Below are 16,632 nucleotides of genomic sequence, written 5' to 3' on the forward strand. Positions count from 1 at the left end.
TGACTTTCTAACTCATTGGGCATCACCTAAAATCTGGATTTTTGGTACACTTTGCATAAAATGGAATGATAGCATTTTTCATTTATCTTGAAGATAGTTAAATTATAATTTCTACTTATTAGGACAGAATGTTAATTCTCTGCCTCATGCATCACCTCTGTAAACTATGGAGACTTGTGTTTTTCTGTATTTTTGGAGGGCACAGAGACATAATTAGAGTGAAGATGGTATGCTTTTGATCTTAATTTTAGAATAATGTTGTTTTAATGTTTTATTAAGTAGTTAATAAAATGTATGTAAAATATGAACCTTCATATATCTACCATTTGATTTATGAAGATAGAGCATTACCGATATCTGTAAATTTCCCTATATGTCCCTTCTCCTCCCCTCCCTTCTCCTCTCCTTCCCTTCCCTCAGAGCTTCTAGTCCAAATTTTGTGTTTATAACATTCAGGCTCTTATTAGAGTTTAACCATGTGTTTTTCTCCCTAGACAATATATTATTTGACAATTTTTGTAATTTATACAAATGGAATCATACTGTATACCATCTTCTGTGATTTGCTCTTTATCCTACAACACTATGTTCCTGAGATTCATCCATGATATTGCATAGCTGTAATTCATTCATTTTAACTGCTGTATAAATTTCCATTGAATGGCTACACAAATATTGATCAGTTTTACTGTTGATACATTTAGGTTGATTTCCATTTCATCTGCTATTAAAAGTGTTATGAACATTTACATATATCCTGGTAACAATGTTTAAGAATTTTTCCAGGATATTATTTAGGAAGTGCTGGCAGTAAGGCATGCACGACTTCAAATTTTAGTACTTGATGTCAAACTGTTTTCCAAAGTGATTGTGCTAATTTATACTACCGAACAGTGTATAGGTGTTCTCCCATTGCTCCACATTCTTGCCAGCACTTGTTATTGTGGTATTTTAAAACTTTTGTCAATTGTATGCGTGATATGGTGTCTTTGTGGTTTTCATTCCTGTGTTCCTGATTATCCGTGAGTTTAGCATCTTTTCATATACTTGGGTTTCCTTATCTGTGAAGTACCTACGTAAGCCTTTGGCTTCTTCTGCAATTGCACTGTCTCTTTCATAAGGGTTTTTCACCTAGTTTAGATCGGTGGTTCTCAACTGGAGGAGAATTTGCTATTTAAGAAACATTTAGCAATGTCTAGAGACATTTTTGATGGTTACAGGTGGGTAGCAGAGAGCTCCTGGCATCTAGTAGGGAGAAGCTAGAGATGATGCTAACCATACAATGCACAGGACAGCCCCCCAAACAAGGAAGGATCTGCCCCAATAAGGTACAGGGCCAAGGTTTGGAAGTTTTGTTCTAGAAACTAAAATGTTATCAGTTACATATATGTGTTGCAAATATTTTCTCCCAGTTTGTGGATATTTTCATTTTTTTTTCATGGTACCTTTTGATGAAGAGAAATTCTTAATTTTAATGTAATTGAAGTTATCGATCTTTTCTTCTATGGACTGTAGTTTTTGCACCTGATTTAAGAAAGTTCCCCTGTCCTCAAAATATATTCTCCAATTGAGTGTTTCAAAATTTTTTAATTTTGCTTTTTTTACATTCAAGTCTTTAATCCACTTAAAACTGATTTCTATTTATGATGTAAGAGTCCAAAATTAATTTTTTATATGGAAAACTAGCTGTCTGAGCACCATTTGTTAAAAATCTGTCCTATACCCACTGGTCTACAATGCTGTCAAATATCAAGTTTGAAGAAATGGGCTTATTTCTGGTTCTCTATTTTATTATCACCTTTCAATCTGGAGACTAAAGTTATTTTCACCTTCTTATAAAAGGAAAATTGAATCCCATGAGTTAAAGGTTTTCACGAATTCTGAAGAAAACAGATTTTAAGAGGGTTTTTTTTTTGTTGTTTGTTTTTTTAGTATTTGTTTATATTTTCTAGAGAAACAAAAAGAAGGGGAGGGGAGGTTGTTATTTTGAATACCAAGGGCAAATACCTCTAAAACGGAAATGAACTCAATCACTTTACTGAAAGTTGTTTTGATTTCCTGCAGTACACATTTCAGGAAGGCTAGAAATGCGTTTACTTTTCAAGTAGCCAAAGGGAACCTTTTCTGAAACACTTCCTTAACGCCTATAACTTAACCTTGTATATCATCTAATTCTTTAATCTAGGGGTTATAACAGAAAGATCCATATTCTTTCCCAAATAGTGAGAAAGGCCATTTTCCTACTGCTAAGAAGCTGACCCTTAGGTAAGGACATTTCTGACTCCATCATTCCCGGAGAGGAATCCATAGCTCAAAAACAGTCCTACCTGTCCATCAGCCTCAGCCTTCAGCTTTCAGATCCAGTTGCTCCAAAGCCAGTGGCAAGAACTATTTACAGAGTGAGGCAGAGAAAAGAAATATACATATTCTTCTTTGCCCTTTATTCTCCTCCTAACATTTTCTCTTTGTTGTCATTTACCCACACCAGCTCCACACAAGTATTCAATAACACTGAAATGGGATCATTTTACTATAATACAAACTATATTTTGGGTGTGAGGTAAATCAGAAGTAGAAATATAAATTCATTGACTCAGGAAAAGTAACTTGGCATGGGGGCAAAAAGTTTCCAGAAAAAGAAAAAAAAATCAATTTGTCAGGAAAATATTCTGAAAACTATTCCCTTTTTAAATATGCCAATTACTTGCTATTGCTCCTTATTAATATTATTTATTTTCCTGAACACTCTTGAAATGATTATCAACTAATAATTATTCTGGAACCTTCACGTATGGGTTTAAAGGAGGAATAAGAAGGGATTTTCTGTGGTGACAGCACATGTTCCATGATGTCCACTTTTGATATTTGATCACCATGAAACTTGCCAACTGATGGCCAAGCACTGACGTAGATTGTTCATGAAATACTCTGGTTGGACAGGGTGTCTCTAGCTGATTACCATGTCCAAGATCAGGTGGTAGTTAAACCCAAGGAGTCTGAGAGAATTTATCAGATCTAGAGTCCTCAAATTGATTATAACAAATTTATTAGATCTGGAGTTCTGTTTAGAACCACATAGCAGAGGGGCGCCTGGGTGGCACAGCGGTTAAGCGTCTGCCTTCGGCTCAGGGCGTGATCCGGTGTTCTGGGATCGAGCCCCACATCAGGCTCCTCTGCTATGAGCCTGCTTCTTCCTCTCCCACTCCCCCTGCTTGTGTTCCCTCTCTCGTTGGCTGTCTCTATCTCTGTCAAATAAATGAATAAAATCTTAAAAAAAAAAAAAAGAACCACATAGCAGAAATGATTAATCAAAATTCAGGGGCCTATATTTATCAAATGGCCTGTATATAACTGTTTCAGAAATATGGGTATAGGTGGTCTCTGGTGGTCTTTTAAGGAAATTTTCATGAATAAGTTACAGGTTTCCACCCCATTTACTCACATTAAATAAGCAATTTCCTAAAATGAACGTGCAAAGACAAACAAGACTTACCCCAGAGACATGGTAAAGACACACAGAAATAGAACTTTCTAATAATTTAGAAGTATGCAATGCTGTAAATAAGCCATACTGAGAAATCAACTTGTTTTGCAATGACCCCTGAGTTGAAGCCATGAGCACAGCTTTTGAGTACTCACAAAAAAAGAAAAAAAAAAGCAAAGACAAACATAAAAATCCTGCAACCACCAGACAAACACACTGTCAGCCTGTTGAATGTGGAAGATTCTGATCACTCAGCGTGTTTACCTGCCAGGGAAAGGGGCACCTCTGTGTCTCCAGGAAAGGAGCAGCAGCAGTCATGGTCCAGGATCCCGAGAGTAGCCAGGTCTCCTCCCAGGGGAGCTGCACCTGCGCTGTACCTGTTTCCTCATGCCACAAGCTGTGCTCACATGCAGACTAGAAAGCCCTGCAGGTGAAACATCACAATCACATGGACAACAATGCCAGGAGCACAGGAAAGGCCACCCTCCATATCAAATTCACACCCAAGATGCTGCCAGGGGCCTGGACCAGGAAAATGGTATAACCTTACCCCTAAAAGAGGCTCTTCCACACCGGCCTCCAAATACATTGGGGACAGCCAAAAGGGTGCCAACTGGATTGTCGTGATACATGTGAATAAATGTGAAACATGGTTAGTAGTTCAAATTTCCACCAAATTGTTGAAAATACAATTTCAGGTGTGGTGGGAGGGGCATCTTAGCTCTTAATATGCCGTCATAGCATCTGGCTCAAACTTAACGAAATAGGACAAAATTGTGGTTGGAACTGCAGAAAACCGGAAATGGGACAACTCGGCAATTGTTGCTCCGCGTGTCCAGGGGTGTTCGGGTACCACGCTGGGCATCCGTGCTTAGAAGGTCTGGTCCGTCTGGTTAAGGACCGCAGCGCTCAGCCTCCGCCTGCCCTTGAAGACGACAGTAGTCCTTCTTGTCCCCGCTCTTCGACTTCGAAGCGGCTGAGCGGCCAGGTGGGAAACCGTCCAGTTCGCGGGGTCCCCAGACAGGTTCCCAGGCGGAGAGCAGCTTTAGCTCTCCTGCGCGCAGGCTTGAGGCGGCAGCGAGTCCTACAGAGAAGTGGGTTCTGAGGCAGAGCGCCGAGAAACAGACTTGGGAGCGCAGCGTTCCCGCTTCCCAGGACCATTTCCTGGGCGTCAACAGCTCGGAACGCAAACGCCCCCGGGCGGCGCCGCTGACCGTTAGCCGCGGGCGGGCCCGTGGGTCACGTGACCCGCGCCGGGTCAGAGCCCGGCGTGCGCGGGAGCACGCACAGCTGCTCGGCCCTCGGCCGCGCGCCTTGCGTGCGCGCGCAGGCCGGGGGCGGGGCGTGTGGGCCGAGCCTCCGGCGCGCTCTGGGGCGGAGGCGGGGCCCGAACTGGGCGGAGGGCGAGGAGGGGCCTCCTCCTCCTCCTCCTCCTTTTTCTCCTCCTCCGCCTCCACCTCCTCCTCCTGCGAGGCTGGGCTGGCGGCGGCGCGGGAGCCGGATGACCCGCGGAGGGGCGCCTCGGCCATGACTGCGGAGCTGCAGCAGGACGACGCGGCCGGAGCAGCCGACCGACACGGCTCGGTGGGCCCCGCGGCGGCGAGCGGGGGGCCGGGGGTGGCTCGGGGTCCCGGGAGGGAAGGGGGCTGCGGGGCGCGGGCCGGAGCGGCGCGGGGCCCGGGCGGGCCTGCGGGGCTGCGGGGCGCGGGTCGGGAGGGGGCTGCGGGGGGCGTCGGGGCCGGCTGGGCGGGGGCGGGGGCGAGGGCGGTGCGCCAGGGAGCGGGCTGAGGTCTTTGCAAGGCGAGCTGAAGTTCGGGGTGGGGGGGGAGTAGGTACTTTGGAGAACCAGCTCTAAAGGGCAGGACGTGGGGTTGTGTGTGTGCATCAGGGATCTTTAGGGGGAACGCTCCTGGGCCCTGACCTGGCTGAGAAACTTCGAAGAAGGCAGCTTAGGTGGGTTTTGTGGTTTTTAGTTTTAGGTCCCTTTTATGGCAGTACTCTTTTAAAGTGTCTAAAGCAGAACTTATCTGCCTTAAAGCCGGGATTGATCGACACCTTGTGAAAGACCAGGGGTCCTGGTTACCACTCCCTATCTTACCTTACCCCAGCACCCCCGCTTCTTTTTTCTTTTCTTTTCTTTTCTTTCTTTCTTTCTTTCTTTCTTTCTTTCTTTCTTTCTTTCTTTCTTTCTTTCTTAAATAAACTGAGAGCAGCCTGCCTGGTGCATTCATCAGTAGATTTTTAAGGAGGGAGGAGGAACAGCGCGATGAATAGAAGGTATTCTCATAAATGCCTTCCTGTACCTATTATCCGAGAAGATTGAAATCAATACAAGGATTTCTGGGCTAAGTTGGTGAGAGTGGAACACTGGTTTGGGAGAAAATCAAAAGGCTGATAATGCCGCGTGTAGAAACTTGGTAAGTGGGCAATTTGAGAATGTCTTCTAATGTTACTTTGAAAAGTTATAACTTAACACCACCTCCTCGCCCCTCAACTGCTGTGTTTTTTCGAGACCGAATGGGAGACCTGTGCCAAGTATTCCAGGGAGATTCTGGAAATGAGGAATCTCATAAAAATATTTACAATGCAAGGCTGTCAGATACTTCCACGTGGGAAACCTTTTGTGCCTGTTTATTCTTTTCGTGTGCACAGGAGACCCGTGGTGTATAGTGAACACATTTCCTTTTTAATCTCCTCCAGGTCCTGGGCTCCAAAATGAAAGTAACATGGATGTTACTTCACGTGCTGCCGATTTCTAATGGAGATGCTATTGTTAGGTGTTCACAAATACCTATTGGAATCCGAGTCAGGATTTTCTCTGGTTTCACAGATCATTTCTATTTGTTTTTAGGACAGTGACTTCAAAACAGGTGGGAAAAAAAAAATCTGAGTTTTGAGATAGTTGTGTTGATTTAGAGAAGAGGCTATTTTAAGGAAGGGTAGGTCATATTTAAATTTGTTCGGGGACCACGTGCCTGTTCATCGACGGCATCTTCGTTTACCTCTGCCGCAGTCTGAGTAGTGGCCACTCTCTCAGCGCTCTGAGCGCTTGTATGTGAGGTGTTTGGTGAGCACTTGCATGTAAGTCATAGCTATTTTGGGAAAACCTGGAACTCAGGGTTGGCTGTGGCTGGCTGGAGTACCCTGACTCCTGGCCACCTGCAGAGTGATGACATTCACTGTTCTTCCCAGTGATTCGCCCCACACAGACAGCCGATAAGCTTGGAATGCTTGGTAATGTTTGCCCCTTTTGTTTTTGCTAATGAAAATGCTTGAAATTAGCAGGCTGGGTTGAAGGAATCTTATCTAGGGAAAGTACCTTTCACATCTCAGAGGAAAGAGTTTAATAACTTCCTCATCTTGATGAGTTTCGTGTTAGAATGGACTCTGTTTTGGATTCTCTGAAGCACTCTGCATTTCCCTTAAAGGGTCTTTAATTGTTCTAGTTGAGAAGAGCTATCCTCCCCTGACTCTCAGAAGCTATTTAAAACCTAGAATGCTGCCCTTCCCCTTATTGGTCAGTTGTACACGGGACAGATAGAACCCTTTATAGCCTCCCAAGAATTTTAGTGAGAAAAATGCAGCACCCTTGGAATATGTTCTCAGTATATACTGGAGTCTGAAAGAGGATACTTTGTGATATCGCTGAATACCCCAGACTGCAGACTGATAATTGGAACATCTACAGAGATTTCTTACACACAGGTTTCTGTGTTTTAATCAGTTCTCGACTTAGATAAAAACCAGCAGCAACATTTTCTGTTACTGTAGGATAAACAGCTTGAAGTCAGGTTGGTTCCTATAACCTGTCATCCTTGGCAGCTGCACGAGGATTCATCACATGTTCCTGATGCTAACTGGAGCCCTATGAAAACCTGCCAGTTTCAGTGAAAACTTAATGTCCTTTTCTCTTTCTCTTGACTTACTGGCTTTTCATTCGCGTTTATCTTGTCTCATTAGTTGTAATTCTCGGAACATCAGTCAGTCGGTGCTTGGTTGGCTCTCACAACTTTAATGCCTCTTCAGCTACAGTTCTGCTCACACAATGAGTACAATATTTGTAGAAAGCAGTGACAAGTAACGGCTCAGTAGGCAGGATCTTTTCATGTCTTATATTTCATCGAAAAAATGTAAGCAGTAGCCAAGTGAAGCAGATGTTTTTTTAAGGAAAATAATGATGCCAGTGGTAGTAGGAGCTAACATTAATTGAGCATGTAGTATATGCCAGATCCTGTGCTCAGAACTTAACACATATTATCTCAGCACTTAACAACAACTCTGTGAAGTTTTCATATAGGAAGGCTTATATTTGTTAAACAGTTTGCTCAAGATCACCTGCCTGGTAAATGGTACAGCCAGGATTGAACCCAAGCAATTCTAAGAGCCCAAGATGGCCTTGATCCTACTTCTTAGTAAATGGACTCATTGTCTTAGGTCAGAACCTTTCTTTTACCCTCCAGAACTCTCCTGATGTTTTAAACTTTCAATCTTCCCTGGATTCTTTCTAAATATATAGCTTCTTTTCTACTTGGCTGAGCCTGCTGCTATCAAAAGAGATGAGGGGGGAGGGTTTGTTTTTGTTTTTGTAAGGAGATGTCTTATGTTTTTTGCTTTTTGTTTTTCCTCTTCATGATCTCTTTTCTCTTGGTGTAAGAGGTACTATCTTCCCTTCTTCCTTCCTTTCTTAGAGAGGAGTCTAGATCCGTGGTGTCTGGAGAGCTTTTTGATTGTGGTTGCTGGAGGGGGATGTAAGGATGTACTGGCCTCAGTGGGTTATCTGGCCCGAAATGTCAGTAATGCTGAGCTTGAGAAACCCTGCTCTAGGTGATGTCTCTCCTCGCTCCTCTGAATTATCTCACATTTCCTTTATTCTGGCCTAAGCCCCAGACACCTTGATTGTCTTCTATTCTCTTGAGACTCAAAATATGGTCTGTGGACCAGCAGCATCTGCATCAGTCAGGAGTTTGTTGGAAATGTAGAGATTTGAGTGTGCCCGAGCCAGCTTGTGCTGCCTTTCCAGCTGAATATGTGCATCTCTTCCCAGCTCTGTGTCCAGTGGCCACATGTTGGTAGCTTGAAACCATCATGGTGGGAGTATTTATACCAAGGAACTAGACAGGCTCCACAAATCAACGCACCACGGTTTGGGCCTCCACCCTAGACCTATTGAATCGCAGCCTGCCTTTGGATAACATCCCTGGGTGATGACTTTGAGAAGCTCTGTCCGGTTGTGCAGAATCCCCACTTTTCCATTCAGCTGTGCACATGTGTCCCCAATCCTCCAACAAAATAGCAACAACATCGACTTCTGCCCTGTCCAGCCGTTGATCTCGTCCAGTACCTTCCTTTTATTTTGTTTACTTTTTGACCAGAGTTTCTAAATCCACCTGTTTCTTTTCTTAAAAACGTTTTCTCAATTATACTTCAATTTCAACTCACTGTGGAAACCTTGGAAAACACAGACCCTTGCAAGATTAGCTCTTGGCTGATAGGAGGCACGGCCCCCAGACCGAGGCAAATTGCTTTCCAGATTGCACCGGAGCGCTTTTGGTGGTGGCAGCAGCCTCAGGGCAAGAATCCAGTTAGGAGATGGCTGTGGGGGACCAGTCTAGGCTCCCAGGAGAAGAGGGCTGATTGCCCAGAGGCATGCAGAGAGGCTGACCAGGCAGCAGAAGGGTAGATTGTAGGGCAGTGACTGTATGTGATCAGCATCCCCTAGGCCACCCAGCAAGAGCCTTGCCAATAGGAGGCTTTTAGTATTTGACTCTTGGGCATGAAATAGATCTCTCAGAGGTGACCAGTGACTAACCACCTTGTGAAATCTGTGGCCTTACAGAAGTAAGGCCTTGGATGTTCAAGTACCAACTCAAGCCCTATTCTCATGCTTTTGTATATTATGATTCTTCATTGCCGCTGTTTGATGTTTATTTTGGCACTTGACCTTATTCCTACTTACTATCAATTGTTCTGCTTTTTCTTAAATACTAAAAAAAACAAAAACAAAAAACACACGTGCCGAAAAAGAAAACAAAAAAACTTTCTAAAAACTTTCCTAAAAACAAATCATTTGCCACAGTCTTCTCAGTGACAAAAGTACTGTAGTTGGCCCTCACTTCTGAATCACCTAGGTCATTTTACAACTTTCTTAGGAAAATTAGCCCTGGAAAAGATGTTTGAGTTATCTTCTTCATCTTACAATTTTAATATCCTATGGCTTCAGGGTATAGAAGGAGTTCTTCAACAGTGCCCTGTTAGTAACCTCAGTGCTACAGCTGCCTTACTTCTCGAACTCTCTCCCTTGGACATTTGGAACCTATATTATTCTGGTTCTCCCACCTTTCTTCTCATTTTGGGGCTAACCTGTTAGCTTCCTTGTTTGTTATGTTCCTTTTACTTTTTCCAAATCTGCATCTGGAGTCCTGACTTGCAAATGACTTCTCCTCCTCTATTTGCAAATGCTGGTTAAACTGTTGTACTTGCATAACTGCGTCCTTGGCTCTAACCATGTGCTGCATGGCGACTTTTGCCGCAGGCCTGGGAATATCTTACCTGTAATGACAGTATCTGCCATGTGCCAGTCACAGCCCAAAGCACTTTTCTATGCATTCTGTATATTTACAAAAACTCTGAAAGGCATGAATTATTATGTCTTACAGCTGATGAGGGCGCTCAGACTCAGCTCTTAATATAGCTTACAGGGGCCTAATAGGAGATTTGAAAGCGAAGTCTATTGGCCTCCATGTTGCAGATGGGAAATGTGGCTTACTCAAGCTGGGACTTTGAGCCACTCCACTTTCTACCTGGAAACCATGCCTTTCTGAAACCAGACTTTTCAGGGGCCTGGGTGGCTCATTCGGTTAAGCATCTGCCTTCAGCTCGGGTATGATCCCCGGGTCTTGGGATGAGCCCTGCTTCTCCCTCTCCCTCTGCTCCTCCCCCAGCTCCCCCACCCCACTCATGTTCGCTTGCTTGCTCTCTCTTAAATAAATAAATAAAATATTTTTAAAAAATAAATAAAAACAAACTTCTCAACTGCCACTTGATGACGTATGACGTGCTTTAACATATATTCTCACTGAGCCCACAGAGCCACCTTGTAAAGTAAAATTTAGTGTGAGGAGAAGGAGAAGTTGCGAAGCGGTACAGCTGGTGAGTGATCACAGCAAAACCATAGCGCAGGTAGTTTTCTCCCAATCTCTAGGCAAGTTTTGTTGGACAGGCAAGTCACAATATTTGACATTTCTATATTTTTTTCATTTCACTAACAAATCCTGTATGCATTACTTCATTTGATGGTCGTACCAGTGCCATCAAAGCTTGTGGTTTATTTTATTTTCCAGATGTGGAAATTGAAGCCCTGGAAAGTTGAGATTTACCCAGAGGCTAACGTGCGGTGCGATCTGCACTACGTAGCACTATTCCCACCATCCCAGCTTCCTACATAAAAAGGGAGATCAAAATACCAGACAGACAAAGCCAAATTAAAGATCTGCATGAGTAGGACGCCTGAGTGGCTCAGTGGGTTAAGTGTCCAACTCTTGCTTTTGGCTCAGGTGTCCTGGGATCAAGCCCCACCTGGGACTCCGTGCTCAGTGGGGAGTCTGCTTGAGGATTCTCTCTTTCCCTTTTCTTCTGCCGCTCCCTCTGCTCTTGCACACTCTCTCTCAAATAAATAAGTAAATCTTAAAAAAAAAAAAAGATCTGTATGAGTCGGTGCTGGCAGCATGCTGCATGATCGCTGGTGGTCAGTTTAAACTTGAGTTATCCCAAACAAATATTTTTTCTCTTAAACTCTTGTCCAAGTTAGTACTTCCCTGCTGTTCTTTTTCTTTTTTGGTGTATGTGTGTCATGTGCAAGCACAAATCTCTCTTGATTTCATTCTATTGAAGTGAAATTCACATAATACAGAATTAACCATTTAGTTTTGATTTTTTTTCTTTTCTTTTTTTTTAAAGAGAGAGCACAAGCCGAGGGGGGCAGAGGCAGAAGGAAAGAATCTTTTTTTTTTTTTTTTTAAGATTTATTTATTTATTTGAGAGAGAGAGAAAGCATAGGAGGGAGGGAGAGAGAGAATCTCTAGCAGACTGCATTGAGCATGAAGCCCGACACAGGACTTGATCTTATAACCCTGATATCATGACCTGAGCCAAAACCAAGGGTCGGTCACTTAAATGACTGAGCCACCCAGGCGCCTTAGGAAAGAGAGAATCTTAAGCAGGCTCCACACTCAGCGTGGAGCCCAGCACGGGGCTCGATCTTATGACCCTGAGATCATGACCTGAGCAGAAACCAAGAGTCAGACATTTAACTGACCGAACCACCCAGGTGCCCCCAAATTAACTATTTTACAGTGTCCTGAGCAGTGACATTTAGTATATATATTCACAATATTGTGACCTCTCTGTAGTTCTAAAAACATTTTCAAAACCCCAAAAGAAAACCCATATCTACGAAGCAGTTACTCCCTATTCCTTCCTTCGCCCAGTGTCTGGCAACACTGATCTGCTGTCTGTCCATTCACTTATTCTAGATATTCCATATAAGTGAAATCATCCAATATGCGACCTTTTATGTCTGGCTTCTTTTACTTAGTATGCTTTAAGGTTTCATCCAAGTCGTAGCATCTATCAGTACTTCATTCCTTTTAATGCCTGAGTAATATTGCACTTTGTGTATTTTATCCATTTTTCCTTTGGTGGACATCTGAGTTGTATCCACCTTTTGGCTGTTAGGTATAGTGCTGCTGTGAACATTCGTGTACGAACATTTGAGTACCTGTTTCCAGCTCTTTTGGGTATATTCTTAGAAGTAGAATTGCTGGGTCATATGGTAATTCTGTCTTTAACTTTTTGGGGAACTGCCAAATTGTTTTCCACAGCAGGTGCACCATTTTACATTCCCACCAGCAATGCACAAGGGTTTTAATTTCTCCACCTCCATCCTGTCCAGACACTTGTTATTTTCCTGTTTTGTTTTATAACAGCTATCCTCATGTGTGTGAGGGGTATCTCATTATAATTTTGATTTGCATTTTCCAAATGGCTCATGTTGAGCATCTTTTCATATGCTTATTGGCATCTTCTTTGGAGAAATGTCTGATCAAGTCCTTTGCCCATTTTTGAATTGTGTTTGTCTTTGATCGTTTGAATTGTAAGAGTTGTAATATAATCTGGATACTAGGCCTTTATCAGATTTATGATTTGGAAATATTTTCTCCCGTCCTGTAGGTTGACATTTCATTTTCTTGACAATGTTTTTTGATACACAAAAGTTTTTAATTGTGGTGCAGTCCTGCTTACCTATTTCTTTCTGTTGCTCATGCTTTTGGTGCCATATCTAAGAATCCATTGCCAAATCCAAGATATGAAGATTTGCCTCTATGTTTTCTTTTATGAGTTTTGTCATTTTAGCTTGCATATTTAGGTTACTGGTCCATTTTGGGTTAGTTTCTGTGTATTGTAGAGGTAGGGGTGCAACTTGATTCTTTTGCGTGTGAATGTTTACTCATCCCAGCATCATTTTTTGAAGAGACTATTTTTTCCCCATCAAATGGTCTTGGCACCCTTGTCGAAGATTAATTGACCATAGATTATGGGTTTTTCTAAACTCTCAATTCTAATTCATTGGTCTCTATGTCTGTCCTTGTGCGGTATTACACTGGGATGATTACTGTAGCTTTTTAATAACTTTTGAAATCCAGAGGTGTGAGTCCTCCAACTTTGTTCTTTTTCGATCTTGTTTTGGCTAGTCAGGGCCCAATGAAATTCCTTATGAATTTGAGGATCAGCTTTTCCATTTCTGCAAAAATGGCTGTTGGAATTTTGACAGAGATTGCGTTGAATCTGTAGGTCACTTTGGGTATAACAGTGTTAAGTCTTTTGTGATGGTTAATTTTGTGTGTCAATCTCATTGGGCTCCGAGGCGCTCAGATATTTGGTTAAGATTTATTCTAGATGTGTCTATAAGGGTGCTTTTGAATAAGCTTAACATTTGAATTGTAGACTGAGTAAAGCAGATTGCCCTCCCTAATGTCTGTGGACCTCATCCACTCAATTGAAAACCTGGATAGAACAAAAAGGCTGAGTAAGAGGGAATGTCACCTACCTGACTGTTCAGCTGGGCCATTGGTCTTCTCCTGCCATCAGACTGAAACTACATGTCCAGCTCTTCTGGGTTTGCAACTTGCCAACTGAAGATGCGAGGTCTTACAGCCTCCATAATTGCAAGAGTCAATTACTTATAACAACTTCTCCCCTGCCACCCCGACAGGAAACTAGGACTACAGGGTTCATTTACACACACACACACACACACACACACACACACACACACTCCCTGTTCTTTTCACTGGAGAACCTCAACTAATCCAGTCTTCCAATCCATCAACCTGAATATCTTTCCATTTATTTAGGTTTCCTTTAGCTTTTTTCTCAGTGTTTCACACTTTTCAGAGTTCAAGTCTTGGTTAAATTTATTCCTAGGTATTTTATTTTTCCGGATACTATTATAAATGGAAGTGTGTTTTTTTATTTTCTCTTCAGAGCGTACATTGCTGTTGTATAGAAACAGCTGATTTTTGAGTGTTGATCTTTTTTTTATTTATAATTTTTATTTTGTTATATTAGTCACCATACAGTACATCCCCAGTTTTTGATGCAATGTTCCATGATTCATTATTTGCGTATAACACCCAGTGCACCATGCAATACGTGCCCTCCTTACTACCCATCACCGGCCTATCCCTATCCCCCACCCCCCTCCCCTCTGAAGCCCTCAGTTTGTTTCCCAGAGTCCACAGTCTCTCATGGTTCGAGTGTTGATCTTATATCAACTTTGCTGAATGTGTTTATCAGCTCTAGTAACTCTTGTAGATTCTTTGGGGTTTTATATATCCTGTCACCTGTGAATAGAGATAGTTTTACTTTTTTGTTTCCAGTTCGGATGCCTTTTATTTTACTTGCCTAATTGCTCTGGCCAGGACTTCCAGTACACCGGTGAATAGCATTGCTGAAGGTGGGCATCCTTGGCTTGATCCTCATTTTAGGGGGATGGCTTTTGGTCTTTCACCGTTGAGTGTGATGCTTGCTGTGAGCTTTCGTTTTTGTGTTTTGCTGTTTTTTGTTTGTTTGTTTTTTAGTAAAGGTGCTTTATCATGTAGAGGAAATTCTCTTCTGTTTCTAGTTTTCTGATTGTTTTCATCATGAAAAGGTGTTGAATTTTGTCAAGTGCTTTTCCTACATCAGTCAAGGTGATCAGGTATTTTTACCCTTCATTCTGGTAGTGTGGTGTATTATATTGGTTGGTTTTCTTGCTGGTGTCCTTTTATGTCCTTGCCAGCAGCATTCTCTCAGGCATCCGGTTTCAAATATTTGACAAAGCATCACTGTGTGTCCTACCTTTTCATTTCTCTTTCTCGGCACCCTCCCTGTCTCATCACACCTGTGTATTCGGTACTCTTCTAAATCATGGTTAAGCTTTCTTTCCCTAGGCTTATCTTCTTTTGAGCTAGGTGTTCACATGTGCTAGATTAATCCCCTTAAAGCACCCTTATTTTCCCTCATATTTATGTCCTGCTGAGGGACCTGTGATGATTTTCCATTGTTCATCAGATCAAGTCCAAACTCATGCTGACATTTAGAACCTTTCCTAATCCAGTCCCACACCACCTCTCACGTCCTGCTTATTTATCACAATTAGAAACTGCACACTGAGTCCCTCCTAATAATAACTTTTAATTTTACTGTGAGGTCTGTCACACTGTAAGCACGTAAATTTGATTTCCTATATCCTTGCTCTTATTTTCCTGGTTTTTCAACCTTCGCAATATATTGCTAAAAATGGCATTTTCTCTAATTTGTGAAGATGCCTTCCATATGTCCTTGTTGTAAAAGCTTCCCAGCCTCCTTTCTTGTATTTAGCTGGGGCATGTCTTCAAAGAAATGAGAAAGTATTGTCTTAATGTGTTCAACAGTATGAAAAAAGCAAGTTGCGGGACACAATGTTCAGTATGAAAAGATATATTCATGTGCATAGGCCACTTCTGGAAAGATATATCAGAAACTATTAATAGTGGTTACTCCTGGGAAGTGGGACTGGGTTGGACAGAAGAGAGAAATTCCTTTTTGCTCTGTATCCTTTTGTGCTATTGGAATTGCTTCGTGCATTTGGAAAAAAAAAAAAAAAGAAATGAGAAACAATGATTAATTCTTTTTTATTCCTGGCTTTTAATTCCAGTTTCAGTCTCTTCTACGCTGTGTAAGAGTGGCTGCATCTTAAAAGCTTTTAATGCCTTTCAAAAACTTTGGGCCATGGGCGCCTGGGTGGCTCAGTTGCTTAAGTGTCTGCCTTCTGCTCAGGTCCTGGGATCAAGTCCCATATCAGGCTTCCCTGCCTGGCCGGGGTGGGGGTGGGGGGCCCTGCTACTCCCTCTCTCTCTGCCTGCTGCTGTCCCTGCTTGTGTGTGCTCTCTCTCTGTCAAATAAATAAATAAAATCTTTAACAAAACAAAACTTTGGGCCAGTTGGTGAACTGAAACAATCCTTTTCACCATGTTACCTACTTTTCGCATCATTGCAGTAAGTTATCAAGTAGCCCTATTTCAGCTGGTTTAGTTTTACCCACCAAAAACTGCTGTCTGTCATTTTTAGGGAGTCCAATCCTTATGGCATGTTGTGAGTAAATTGGAGTTGTTATAATAGACGTGGATTTTTCCTAGAAGGAAAACCAAGAAAGCACGAGGGACTTCCGTGGCCAGGTCTTTGTTTTGTGGGAAGTGGGAGGGTCTGTGGCAGTCTCTGAATGCGTTTAAGACCCTGATGTCCAGACTGGATTTCTGGAGTTGCTGCTATATATTTTCTTTGATTCCTAAAGCTCTTCTTTTGCTTTCCTTGGGTACTTAAGTTCATTTTAAAATTGGAAAAGCCAATCTTTAATTTTGGTGGGAATTCTATTGGGCACACTTACGAAGGACTTTGGTACTTCTTTGGAGTAGAAGAACATTTATCCACTATTCACTTAGTTTCAAATTTAGAAATGTCTTTGGAAGAGTAGACAGTTGAGATCAGGAAATGTGTGTGTCAGAATTATAATAGCATCCCTGTTTGAAGTAATGGAATAGTCTAGAAAGCTCCTCACCGTGATGCTAAAC

General features: G+C 42.4%; 2 protein-coding genes across 6 annotated transcripts in view; one reads left to right on the forward strand and one right to left on the reverse strand.

Annotated features, from left to right (window-relative positions):
* Positions 1-4,698, reverse strand: part of HTR3B (5-hydroxytryptamine receptor 3B) — a 46,456-nt gene extending 41,758 nt beyond the window's left edge. Inside the window, exons 1-3 of the mRNA XM_045797606.2 lie at positions 4,035-4,698; positions 3,749-3,908; positions 2,328-2,388 (exon numbers count right to left, since the gene is read on the reverse strand). The gene's annotated coding sequence lies outside the window, so the exon portion shown is untranslated. The remainder of the gene's footprint in view (positions 1-2,327; positions 2,389-3,748; positions 3,909-4,034) is intronic.
* Positions 4,699-4,909: 211 nt separating this feature from the next.
* The window catches only part of USP28 (ubiquitin specific peptidase 28), a 58,151-nt gene continuing 46,428 nt past the window's right edge, over positions 4,910-16,632 (forward strand). For 4 of the 5 annotated variants that reach the window (XM_045797809.2, XM_045797813.2, XM_045797810.2 and 1 more), the window contains exon 1: positions 4,910-5,068. In XM_045797809.2, the coding sequence (XP_045653765.1) occupies positions 5,012-5,068 (57 nt within the window). In that variant the 5' untranslated portion in view covers positions 4,910-5,011. The remainder of the gene's footprint in view (positions 5,069-16,632) is intronic. The other variant, XM_045797812.2, reaches the window with a different exon arrangement.

The sequence above is a fragment of the Ursus americanus genome, chromosome 16, assembly GCF_024610735.1.
Source record: "Ursus americanus isolate L20-20 chromosome 16, mUrsAme1.1.p, whole genome shotgun sequence".
In the NCBI taxonomy this organism is placed as follows: Eukaryota; Metazoa; Chordata; class Mammalia; order Carnivora; family Ursidae; genus Ursus; species Ursus americanus.